Genomic DNA, 13,165 nt, shown 5'->3' with positions numbered 1-13,165 from the left:
GTTTCCACACCCCTCCCAATTTGAACTGGCAAACAGAACCAGCCCCGTCTTCGACCGAGAGCAGAGCAAGGGCTACGGAAATAAAAGGCAGCGTCTACACTGAAATTACCTGCAATCATCTGAAAAATACCAAAGATGTGCTTGATGTGCTTTGAAATACTCTTACTTCGAAAAACTTGCAATATTGCCAGAGGCATTCTTATTCTATTAACCAGAAAGAAAAAAAAAAAGCTAAAACCCAAGTTTGTGACTTGTGCCTGTTCCCAACTCTGTCATTTCCCCAGATCTGAAAATATGAAAATATGCTCAACACTACATACTTTCATGCAAATATTAAAATTCAGAAATAAAAGTTAAATGCACCAGGTAAGACTTGGGACATCACTTGTACGAACAGAACTGCAATAACAAGAGCGGGATAAATATACCTGACTTTCTTGGTATGAAACATAGCTATCAGCAGAAAATAACTTGTAATACCTAAAGACAGTATACTTTATATGGAAAGATGCAAATCTTTTTCCCAGGACATACAGACATTCCTCTATTTAAATACTTTGTGAGGAAATTTCAACACTGACAAAAGAGAAAAGCCACCATTAAGATTTCAGTTCTATTTTGATCTAACAAGAGGTAAAAAGGAGATGTATTTTAATTTACTTGTTACTTCAGTAGGTGCATTCTCTGACTGAAAATAATAATCAGAATGTACCCAGCAGTTCACAGAGAAAGAAATTTAATGGCTGTACTTTAAACAAAACTTTAAGCATAGTAATCAGATCTAGTAGTAAAGGCTATAAGTAGCTAACTTGCATGTATATAAATGTCTTAATCTATACTTTTTTTCTGTTTCTTGAACACCTATGATAGATGTTATTAACTGCTTGTTCTCCTGCAAAAGAAATATGTTAATCTACTTTGTAGGCATGAAGATATTTGCTGCTTTCCCCCATTAAGAATCTTGATTATTTACTTAAATGAAGTTATTTGAGAAAGACTAAAGACCAGCACGAACTGTTAATTTCTTGTGCATGCTATATAGCATTTATGTTGTTGAATATGTACACAATGCATACCAGTAAAATGGAGACAAAACAAACATGTTGGATGAGATTTTAAAATCTTCGGAAGCACGCATAGAGGATGATGAGTAGTCTTTGCTCCTTTTAAGGAATATAGACAGTTTGGTTCTTGAGTGCATGTAATGACAGTAGACAGAAGTCACTTCTTGACTTCTTTATTTGATTTTAAAAGATACAACATATTTATTTAAATGGAATAGGGAAAATAACCTGATAGGCTTTTAAAACTATTTTTTCACTTGTAATACAAATTAGATTGCTGTAATTTAATATCAAACATTCTGTTTACAGAGGCAGGCTGCATTTAAAGTCACAGTTATGAAACGATGATTATCTTTGTTATTGAAAGAGCTGCCAATAAGCTCATGCAGAGTTATGATTGCATCACTATTCCTTGGCATGACCACATTTACAACCTGACTCATGTACATGCGCTTTTATCATCGTCTTGCCTTCTGCAGTTGTCATTTTTTGTTTTGATTATTTGTAAAACAGCTATCAAGTAGATTTTACATCCTACTTTTCTCCATTACTTTCTGTTAAGTAAAGAAAATGAAAAATGTTTTCCAACAGTATAAGAAAAGCTTTCCATTGTTAAAAAAATTGGTAAAAGAAAATTCATTTGTCACATTTACATTCTACAATTTGTAGATACCTTTAGAATAGCATGAATACAGGCCACGCAATCGATAACTGCAGCAGGTGATACAGCTTTCTCAGAATTTCTTTCTGAGGATTTATTCTTCCAGAGATTCAGTGCAGACATTTGAACTTTTATTTAATAGTTCATTTTATCTGAGTTAATGATCCCGTTATTATATTAGCCAATCAGTGAAGCCGTTCTAATTTAGCCTGTAGTGATTTAAAATTCCCAACAGTAGTCTGCACCATCAGCGTCGGGCTCATAGACTGAAGTTCAACCAGGTAGCAACTAACCGCATCCAAGCAAACATTTGTGAATCGTCGCCTGTAAAGAAAACATAATAATAATGAGCTCCTTTTTGTTTCTGCATATTAGAATTCATCTGAAATAGAAAGTGAGCATTCTTTTGAGTTTTAATGGAATAACATATCAGCAAGACACCTGTCAGTTACTTGTAAGCATTTAACTATTTATGAGAAAAATTGTTTTGTGACTAAGGCATAATGGGAAAAGAAATATTAAATATAAACAATAAAACATGATATAGTTAACAGCAACGTGAAATATTTACTTTCATATTTAGATATATACATATGAATACAATCAATGTGTAAGTTATTAATTTATATAGCAATTTAAACATCTAAAATTAGTAATGTCACAACAGTTTAAGTATTAATATATAAATAGATATTAGAATTAGACAACATTCACTAAAGCTCTGATAAGTTAGAGTATCTAAATCAGCTAACCATAAAAGACCAAAAAAGTGAGAAAAGATAGATGTAAACTTTATATGTGAATAGGGAATATTTACATGTACATTTTCAAGAGAATTAGAAAAAAATTATGGTTACAAGAGTTGTCAAGACTTTGCGTAGTTCTGCTTGTTGTTTCTGAGACAAGATAGTTCTGACTGATCTTTGTATAGTTCATTCACAAAAGTTGCCAAAGCTAGAGATTCCATACTATGCAGGCAACTTGTTCAAATACATAGCTATTCTTTTAGCTAGAAACTTTTTCTAATATCAAACCTAAATTCTTTCCTGTTGCAGACAAAGATGAATTTTAGTCTTGGAGAATGATTCACGACCAACCTCTTAAAAACAATTTGGGAAGATGTGTCCCCGTGTTTAGTCTTCCCTCTTCCACTGAGAAAGAACTCAGTGCTTTCTAGCCTTTCTTCATTAAACATTTCACTGTTTCACTCATGAGATGCCCAATTCTCATTTTTCCGCTCTTTTCCCATTTCGCTCAAATTTGTCTGTACTACTGCTTAAAGTATGTTGACAAAATTTACAAAACAATCCTATCAGTTCCTCATGAATATTCAGTAAAGTGGAGAAAATTATTTTTATTGATATAGAGAGGACCCTACAAATTTCTACCAACTGGTTTTGAATGATGAATCTCAGTAATCACAGCTAAGAAAGAAATACTAAATTCACACAAAAATAAAGAAGAAAAGCGTTGGGAATTTGTGAAGTGCAGTGCTTTAGGATATTTTATATCTTTCAATATTTATTAGGATATAGTTGCCTTTCTTACCTCAGAGGTACTCTGCTTGGATCATGTACATATCCTGATAATAATACATGAATACACTCTAAAAGGTGTAAAGGCTTTTTCATTCTATTCCAATAGGGGTCCTAAAAAAAGATGCCAAAATATTAAGGAGACAAGTATTAAGGAGACCAGGAGAAGAAAAAGTAGGTCTACACACAAATTGACAGCTCTGGCAATTATTTATTCATTGTAACAAAAATGTAAGAGAAATGGGAATTATATCTTGATCTATATTAAGTTTATATTTAAGTACTATTTTGACTTTTGAGTACTAAAACATACATGAATTTAACTCAGTCCTCCATTACTTAACAGGCTGTAAAGTAATTGACTTTAGGAATTCCTGAATTCCTTACACTGTAAGGAATCTGGTTAAAAAAAGGCAAGTAAATTCTCTTGGTTTCAATTCTGTTTAAGCCATTTCTACAAACCAAAAATATTAAAAAAATTACTCCTTATTCTTTATGCCTATTGCATCAATAGATGAGACAAGATGCAGTAATAAAGCAAATTTTAATCATTAATAACAAACAAATAAAATTAATATATTCAAGATATGCTGTTCATTCTGCAAATAACAATTCTAGTCCTACTTAATCATAAATCAGCTTTAGGTGAAGTAAAAGTGTTAACAATTTTCCTCATACTTTAAGATTGATGCGAGTGAAATCAACAGGAGAAAAAAAAGCAGCATTAAGGGCTTTTCAGTAAAAAAATACAACAAAAGCTACAAAGTTGGTATTTTGATATATCACACCTTAAATTATTTCATGTTACCCACTAATAGACCTTGATAGTAGTTGAAAACAAAATTTTTATTTCGTGGCTATTTTTCTCACCCGTGCTTTAAACAACTGGTCATATACTTCAAGCAGCCTTGGCAATGTCACTCCAATTTCTTGCATGGTATACGTTACAAAACCTACATCCCAGTTCAAAGTGCAGACCTGCTGCTCCAGAAACTGCACTAGAAAATCTGGAGGACAAAAATAATGGGATGTTTAGATTCCAACTTGTTAACGGCAGTCTAGCAAAGAAAAGCATTTGAACATGATTTACTCCAAGTTTAATTTTTTCTCTGCTACACAGTTGCTACCTTTGTAAAAACCTTCACAGGTACCTCCTCTGAAGCACATGTAACAGTTTCCTCCAGTCTGCATAGAGGGAAGGATATGCAAAATGTAACTACTTCCAAGGATGGTGTTAAACTATCAGCAATGCATGACAGGCATTACTCATACTAAGTACTTTATTAATGTTCTGCCACGGAACTATGCTCTTAAGTAAAGTTCAATAACTTTTGGTTCAGCACAAAAGAACACAGTATCATTTCATTTCCTAGAACAGCCAGGAACACTACTGCATCTTTATCATGTTAAGCGTCAGTAACAATTAACAATATATGAACTAAAAGAAATAAATGTACTTTTACAATAGAACATTTAGTGCTGAACAATATATTTTCCAGGTTTTGTTGTTGTCATAACATGTGAGCATCTCAAAAGCAGTCAGAAGCTCCAAAAAGGATCCAGAAATCCGCTGAATTCTTTTTTTAGAATCTGATCCTGCAGATAGCAGTAGATACTTCAAAAGACAGCAGATAAATGTGGCTGTCTAAGTTCTTATTATATGTATAAATAAACATTTCTACCTTGTACTTCAATACAAAGAAAAATTACTCTTTTCTAAAATGGGATATGCACAACCATTCAAAAATAACTGTTGCTGCTTTCTAAGCTTGATTTACTTCCCATTTAGGGTGAAAACTTATAACTTCTGGTTAAATCCTAGAAAAATTCTAGGAAAAACCTGTAAAAGCTGCAATAGTTTTGTAATCATACAATTATACTGTGTTTACAAAATTAGAGTCCAATAGAAAGTCTATTTCTACTTTTCATCTAACCTCCCTCTCCTGAATCCCTTATTAAAGTCACTCAATAACGAGCAAGTATCACAACATTTTGTTCCTAATTTCCCAGACAAAACTGAAAAAAAACCCCAAAACTACCCAGCTACGCTCAAGATCAAGTCCATCACTACTGACAGTGAAATAATTTGTTGCTTTAGTTACAGTGAAAAATTTCACTAATAACTACAGTAGTTACAGATAACAAGCATGTCATTATGTATTACAAAATTATCAATATTCTTTCCTTTTAGATTTAAAAAGAAAAGACATTTCTTAGGTTAAAACTTTTTTTAAGAGGCTAAAAAGAAAGCTGAGACTCATTCATATAACACATATGTTTATTTACTATAGAGGCTAAACAACTTGCCTAAAGGGAAGTAACGAGGTGTGTCAGCATATATCTTTCCAAGCAATACCATCTTCAGACTGAGTGCTTGCATTCTGTCAGCAGGGCTCAGAGACACACTATCGCTCAACTCTGAAAGTGAAAAAAATAACTTCAAGAGAATGTCAGACAAAAAGTTCCATGTTCCACATTTATACACAACTGCACTGAGGTACTCAAATTTACTAGTAACGCGTCAAAATCTTACACTACTGTCAGTGCAAAACCAGCATGTGGAAGAGAAAATACAACTTTTCCTGGTGTGTTTGCATATATATTCACAGATTTTCATGATTCCTTGAAGTTCCATGCAAATCTACTTAAAACAAACCCACAAAAAACCCCACACAAAACCTCACCACCAACCCCAACAACAACAAACCCACAAAAAACCTACTACCCCATAGCTTTTATCTCAATTCACTGTCAATTGTGTTTCCACAATGGCAACCTTGAGCACAAAATCCAAGAAAAATAAAACAAGAGTAAGACAGTGAACAACCAACTCATGGTAAAGGGTGAGACAGGTTACCACAGCTGAGTGTATCACACAGGCTTGCAGAGCTGTGCCCACTACTCTGCTTCTCTATGAATGGATACAACCCTTACACTTCTGCTCCTGTCAACGTTATAAAACCACTGAACTCCCTGAAGATTCTTTGATCTTTTTCATGATAACTTAAACATTTTTATTATAATTTCCTAATAGTGAAGCCTTCAGACAAGATTTCACAGGTATTCTGAAGTCCATATATAACGGCATCTAAGAACAACAAGGAATGAAATGACTTCTTTAATGTTATCTGGAATTCAAGCAATACATGCAATATGCTCCAACATATACTTATAAATATTACTTTTCTGTCCTTTAGTCACACAAGCCAAAGGTAATAACGTTAATGAATTACTAGTTAACTACACTTACCAAATATATTACAGAATAGTCCAGAAAAGATACATCTCACTGGGACAGCACATCAGTAGCAGCACAGAATCAGTCTTAAAAGCTTTAATTGTACCGTTTTCCTATACTTCTAGCTTGTTCCACTCCTACTCCATTAAGACCTACCTTTCTCAATGATTTCTTGCCAGAGAGTTTGCACCAAGATAGGATCAGAATGACCCGCACAATGTATAATTGCAAGCTTACACTCTGAGAGCTTAAAAGGGTCAGCAAATTCTCCATACAGCTGAAAGAAAAATTACCAGGCTTTACATTTAAGTAGGTTAAAAAGGAAAATTTTAAATTCAGCTTTTCATTATTTTGTATGTTAGACATCAGACTAGTAAACATGCAACTTAAAGAACAATTGCCAAACACTAAATGATTTTTTTTTTTACTACATTTAGTTTCACTTCTTAAGTACAATCCCCAATTTTAAATGAAGTTATAATTAATAACATTAATTTTCTAACAATTTTCCCATTAAATTAAGAAATCTAAGAGACATGGAAGAAATTAAAGTACTAAAGATTGAAGGAATATGAAAGTACAGAAAAAGATAGTCCAGGGTAACAGACATTCTGAGACCAGGAATGCCAGACTGTCCTTCTATTGCTTTTCCTAGTCGGCTTCCCTCCCAGCAAACGTGATCAATTGACTTTTAATACAGAGGAATTTTAATCACCTTGGTTATATCCATCAGCTCAGCATCAAGCTGGGAGATTGCGTCTTGCACTGAAGAATGATGGGAATACTGCCTTTGTAATGTTTCTTGTATTTGAAGCTGGATCCTTGCAACCTTGATTAAGAAGAAAAAATATTTCAAGATTGGCTTAATTTAAATAAAGCTTAAGAATACACCCAGAATTAACTAACTTATTTAAATGTAGGAACGTTACTATATCACACCTCACAGTCTCCTATCAACTGCATAACTTTGCCATGTCTGTACGAAAACACAGACAACTTCTTCTACAGAATTGGTAATAAAATGTCACGTGCCAATGAGACAAGTGAAATAATGCATTTACAGTGTAGCTTAGATTAATATTTTTTTTCTTACTTCCATTTTCTCTTCTAGTTCATGTAGGAATTCACCATCTGCAGCCATAGAGGATATGGCAGTAGAACTTTTGGCACTCAAAATGGCACGTGCAATGTATTCAAGACGCTGCTGAAGAGAAATTTCTGTGCTGCAAAACAAATATTCAAAATAAGATGGGTACTTAATATAATGATTTGAGGGTTAGTTATATTCTAATTGGACTCTGCAAATTAGTATGTGACTTCTCGTGATTTTACTAAGTCATGCTGGACATTATCCAACTATGTAACCCCATCTTTGTTGCACGCTCTGTTCTAGTGTACTTTTCAACCCACTGCTCCACAGTTACACTATCACATGATAAAATTCTGTGTAAGAAATGACTACTTAATACTTGCAACAGGAAATACACTGCAAGCTGTAATTTCTTTCCAATAGTGTCCTGGATTAGTAGCTAAATATGTTCCATTCATTTATATCTTTTTTAGCAAACATCCTTGGGCATTGGCCTTTTCTTGTCCTTGGCCTTCTCTTAAAATACCTACCTATAAGGTTTTGATTTTAGTTTGTTTGGGTTTTCCCCAATTACCCCTCTATATGCAATAGATCACACATACTCCATACCTATGCAGGTCAGCCAACTTAGCCAAGACTCTCGCTGCATTACTAAAATTCCTGTTCTTTTCGAAGTATCGCCACAGTAAATCCATATAACGGACTTTGTTTTGGTCAATCTTGGTCATCCGCACAAGGTAGGGTTCCAAAAAGGGGGCAGTAACCTGTAGAAGTCATAAAGATAACACTTATATTCTTGCTCTCTCCTCGTTTTTAAAGCATCAGCACTATTACAATTAACTCTTCCAGTTCAGTAGAACCCTCCAACAAATAATTTCATTGTACAGAGATGAGCTCACCTGTAACAGTTTGTCCGCCAAGTCAACTTGTATCAACCAGTTGTAAAGTGCAATACTGAAGAGTTCATCCGTTGAACGCTGAGCCAGCTTTAGCATTTGTTCAAACTAAGGGAAGAAAAGACCAACGCTGTTACTCTGGAAGTGGTTACATCATATCGAGCATTGAATACATATACAACAATACTTAGCTTCATGTTATTTGCATGCCATCATTTTGATGAACACTCTGTACACGAAGAAGCCAATTTATGACAAATCTTGACTTTTACTTCGCTAAACTATTCCATAATTTAAAAAAAAAAAAATAATAAATTCTACACCCCTTCAAATCACACTATTTTCTGGAATGCAGTCATGATGTTTTTGTGAGGTTCTTACATGATGCCCTGCTTCTTCATTGCTTAGCATGTTGGGGTCAGATGACAGCACTGGAGGACCTGGCTTTTTGGGTACACTGGGAGACTGAGGAGCAGCTTTACTTTGATTCACTAACTCCTGAAGGGTGTCAGTGATGCACTTGTAGCTGTTCAATCTGTAAATACAGCAAAAGAAAATAAAAGCCTCACAATTTTCATTGCAACTATCTATGAAACACTCTTCTCAAAAGTTGTTACTGTATGCCTTTGTAAACACCACACCATTATTAAAATTTAAAAAAGGTCACAGTTTATTGTCAGGTAGTTGCCACAATCTACTTTGCTCTCAATCACCTAACAAGTCTTTCTGTAATGTTCAGATCATGTTTTTTGCATCTATCAGTTTACCCTCTGTTCCAGATTAAGATTGTGCTGTATTAATGATAATCAAGGACAGCATGCAGGGCAAAAACATTTATATTGTGTCCCTTATTATAAAATGCTCATTTGTCATTACCCCACATACCTTCCCCAAAAGAGATACTTTTCCAGTCACTTGAAATAAAGCACCTCATATAAAGGTAATAAGGTATCCTGAAAACTTGCCTCTCTTGAAAAGCTTGGAGTCCAACAACATCCTCTTCTGGTTCTCCATTTTTATAGAAATGAAGGCCAAGGCCCTGGGGATCTTTCTTCTCAGCAGCTGTAAGAGAGAGTTCTACTACTCCCTCATAGAAACGCACTAGAAAAAAAACCCAACAAATATCACCATTCATTATTTTATTAAACCTATGACAAAATTAAGGTGACATCAAACACTTTCCATTTTAGCAAGCAAGAAAAAATAAACCTTTTTCACTCTAGTCTGTATCATATAAAGGTTTATGCCTGTACCTAACCTAACCTGTAGCTAACAAACATCCATGCACGTTTGAAGTTATGTATTTGTATAGAGGCTGAAATCTTGACTGTTACAACAGTTATACCTACATTTAAATTACGTACTAGCTTCTAGAGCACAAACAGGATTCAGAAACATCTTTCAAACAGCATATTTGGTATAACACGTTACCTGCAAAAGTATAGTCATTTACCACCTGCTTACAATTTTCCTAAAAACATTTTTACCACATATATGAAACAAATAAACACTGCAGTGTGAAAAAAAGTGGATGGGAAAATTTTTATACAGAAGTATTTTTTTTGATTGGTTGGTGAAATCTAGAAAGGCTTTATATGAGAACAGGTTGGCATATATAGGTAAAATGCTATAAAATGAGTTGAAAGTTAGTAAACAAAATAAACAAAACAGAAGATGGCACAAAATGATACTACAGAAACTATTTACCAGAACATCATCAATGATTGCCTCTTACCTTGTCTATATTGTGCACAAACATTAGCAAGGTCTACTTGATTGCTGATCTTCTGGTACTCTTTCAGTGACTCTCTTAGCATCTTCTCTTTTTCCAGTTTGCTTTGAGCCTGTCGAGAACGCTGAAGCAGTTCATTTGCCTAAAGACAAATGATGGGAAATTATTCACATGAACACATCATGAACAGATCATGGCCACTGTTTTAAGTTAATGAGTTTTTATTCCAAACTTCAAAGCTGAAACAGTAGAAACATCACCCTCTCAAAAGCACTCTCTCATCACTTGATAGCACAGGTTTCCAGCAGAAAGACTCTACAACGGCAGTAGAGAGAAGGGCTTAAGACTTAAACAACCAACTGGTTCCCCATTCTTCCCTCACCAGTTAGTTTTTTGAAATTTATTTGAAGAGCTTCAAAGAATGAAGTTCTTAAACACAATTATCTTTCCACAAATTCCATGAAACTAGGCAGCAGACAGAAAACATGAGACTATGCTGAGGAAAGACTGGAATAAGAATACATTTTATTAAGATCAAGAAGACAGTTTTGTTAGACATCGCATGGGAGGCAGACACCCTACGAACACTACAAATAACGGCAAATGCTTCAAACCAAAGCTCACATAATTTTCAGCATTAATCAACTACAAGACATAAACATGCACATGACCTACCTTCAATAGTTCTCATGCTCTAGAAACTACTTAAGCGTAATGATTTACAAGCTGCCCATCTTACCTAACTTGAACATGTTCTAAAGTTGTGTTTTGGTGCTGTAAAACTTGGAAGTGCGCTTACCTTGGAACACACAGCATCATCAGTGCTATAAAGAAGAGGACAGATATCTTGCAAATGGGCAATGATGCCATCCACAGCAGCATTATCTCTGATATAACAGTTTATGAGAGAGGCAATGAGTGCTCCAGTCAACTCTCTGTCTCTAATTACCAAGTCTTTGAAAGCAGTAATCTTTAGATGTTCTTGAAGTTCCTGAAGATAGAAAAAATTTCATTAGTTTACCAAAGTTTTTAGTTTATTCTCTTCGGAAAAATCATATTATAGCAGCAAAATTAACTGTTTCCAGTAAATAAAAACATACAAAACTCCCAAGACTGAAGTGCACAGCATAGAAATACATTATTTAGAATACACACTAAATAGCAAAATGGAAATAATAAAGAAAGCCCTATCAAGAAAGGCATTAGACCCTTGGATGCCAAAGGACAGTGAGAACTCCTCTTTAGCCTGGAGAAGGCTCAGGGGACAGTGTGTGGGATCTTACTAACATTTATGGGAAGGTGTAAAGAAGGTAAAGCCAGACTTTTCTCAGTGGTGCTCAGTGACAGAACATGATGCAGTGACCAAAAGCTGAAGCAAAGGAAATTACATCTGAACATAAGAAAAATCTTTTTTACTCTAGAGGCTGTGGAATCTCCACCTTTGGACATATTAAAAATCTTACTGGACACAGGTGCGGGCAATCCATAGCTCCCTTCCAACCTCAGCTGTTCCGTGATACATTCTGGACGCCTACTTACACAAAAATGCAAGGGTTTGAGACTCTACAACCCTAGCGCTGTCCACTGTTAAACCTTTACCAACACAAAGAGTGTTTTTGGCTGGACAACATTGGTCTATTGTTTTCAGCACATTTTGCAGAATGTGCTTAAGGTAAACACAGTAATTTATAAAATCAGACTCATTAACTGTCAAAAGTAAAATAAATTCTACTGTTAGTAACACTTCCAATTTGCTAAAATTGGGTGATGAGGTCAATACTACACGTGAGTCTCTTAAAAATAAACACTTGCAACCTGAATAAAAATCTATATGTGGTTTAAGCTTCATGTTGTTTCTCAGTGTATTAAAGTAATACTTCCTTGGGAATATTTAGGTAGCAAAAGAAATTCAGATGTTAAATACAAACAAATTAAGATTATATGATTCAGCTCGTACCTTTTGAAGCTCACCTACAACAACACTGAATTGGTGCTCACACAGCAACTTCCATAAAGCCAGTGCCTGGCAAGTTTTGCGTATAAGCTGCTGGATGCCTTGAAGTGAGGTCTTCTCAGTTAGCTGCGCCTCAGCTGAAAAAGCAGAGATTGTCAAGAAGTAACTGCGCTACAAGTTTCAAATTAGCATGCAAATTTTTGTGTTTTTACAACAACAATCACGGAATCACGGAATCTTCAGAGTTGGAAGGGACCTCTAGAGATCATCTAGTCCAACTCCCCTGCTAAAGCAGGATTGCCTAAAGCACATTGCTCAGGACTGCATCCAGGCGGGTCTTGAAAATCTCCAGAGAAGGGGACTCCACAACCTCCCTGGGCAGCCTGTTCCAGTGCTCTGTCACCCTCACTGTAAAGAAGTTTTTCCGTGTATTTGAACGGAACTTCCTATGTTCTAGCTTGTGCCCATTGCCCCTTGTCCTGTCACTGGGAACCACTGAAAAGAGCCTGGCTCCGTCCTCCTTAAACCCACCCTTTAGATACTTGTAAACATTAATCAGGTCCCCCCTCAGCCTTCTCTTCTCCAAGCTAAAGAGTCCCAGCTCTTTCAGCCTTTCCTCATAAGGGAGATGCTCCAGTCCCTCAATCATCTTGGTTGCCCTTCGCTGGACTCTCTCCAGTAGTTCCCTGTCCCTCTTGAACTGGGGAGCCCAAAACTGGACACAGTACTCCAGTTGTGGCCTCACCAGTGCAGAGTAGAGGGGGAGAATGACCTCCCTCGACCTACTGGCCACAGTCTTCCCTATGCAGCCCAGGATGCCATTGGCCTTCTTGGCGACAAGGGCACACTGCTGGCTCATGGATAATTTGCTGTCTACCAGGACCCCCAGGTCCTTCTCCTCAGAGCTGCTTCCCAGCATGTCCACCCCTAACCTATACTGGTGTTTGGCATTCTTCCTTCCCAGGTGCAGGACCCTACACTTGCTTTTGTTGAAC

At 35.7% G+C, this 13,165-nt stretch overlaps 1 protein-coding gene across 1 annotated transcript in view; it reads right to left on the bottom strand.

Moving 5' to 3' along the window:
• Window positions 1-1,221: 1,221 nt before the first annotated feature.
• The window catches only part of NUP155 (nucleoporin 155), a 33,788-nt gene continuing 21,844 nt past the window's right edge, over window positions 1,222-13,165 (bottom strand). Inside the window, exons 22-35 of the mRNA XM_063320499.1 lie at window positions 12,174-12,307; window positions 11,016-11,207; window positions 10,220-10,358; window positions 9,450-9,585; window positions 8,866-9,019; window positions 8,488-8,592; window positions 8,198-8,352; window positions 7,592-7,721; window positions 7,214-7,327; window positions 6,655-6,775; window positions 5,568-5,678; window positions 4,131-4,267; window positions 3,274-3,374; window positions 1,222-2,049 (exon numbers count right to left, since the gene is read on the bottom strand). Of these exons, the coding sequence (XP_063176569.1) occupies window positions 1,911-2,049; window positions 3,274-3,374; window positions 4,131-4,267; window positions 5,568-5,678; window positions 6,655-6,775; window positions 7,214-7,327; window positions 7,592-7,721; window positions 8,198-8,352; window positions 8,488-8,592; window positions 8,866-9,019; window positions 9,450-9,585; window positions 10,220-10,358; window positions 11,016-11,207; window positions 12,174-12,307 (1,868 nt within the window). The 3' untranslated portion in view covers window positions 1,222-1,910. The remainder of the gene's footprint in view (window positions 2,050-3,273; window positions 3,375-4,130; window positions 4,268-5,567; window positions 5,679-6,654; window positions 6,776-7,213; window positions 7,328-7,591; window positions 7,722-8,197; window positions 8,353-8,487; window positions 8,593-8,865; window positions 9,020-9,449; window positions 9,586-10,219; window positions 10,359-11,015; window positions 11,208-12,173; window positions 12,308-13,165) is intronic.

The sequence above is a fragment of the Chroicocephalus ridibundus genome, chromosome Z (assembly GCF_963924245.1).
Source record: "Chroicocephalus ridibundus chromosome Z, bChrRid1.1, whole genome shotgun sequence".
In the NCBI taxonomy this organism is placed as follows: Eukaryota; Metazoa; Chordata; class Aves; order Charadriiformes; family Laridae; genus Chroicocephalus; species Chroicocephalus ridibundus.
The sequence above is the reverse complement of the archived record's forward strand: the minus strand, read 5'-3'. Positions and strand labels throughout refer to the sequence as shown.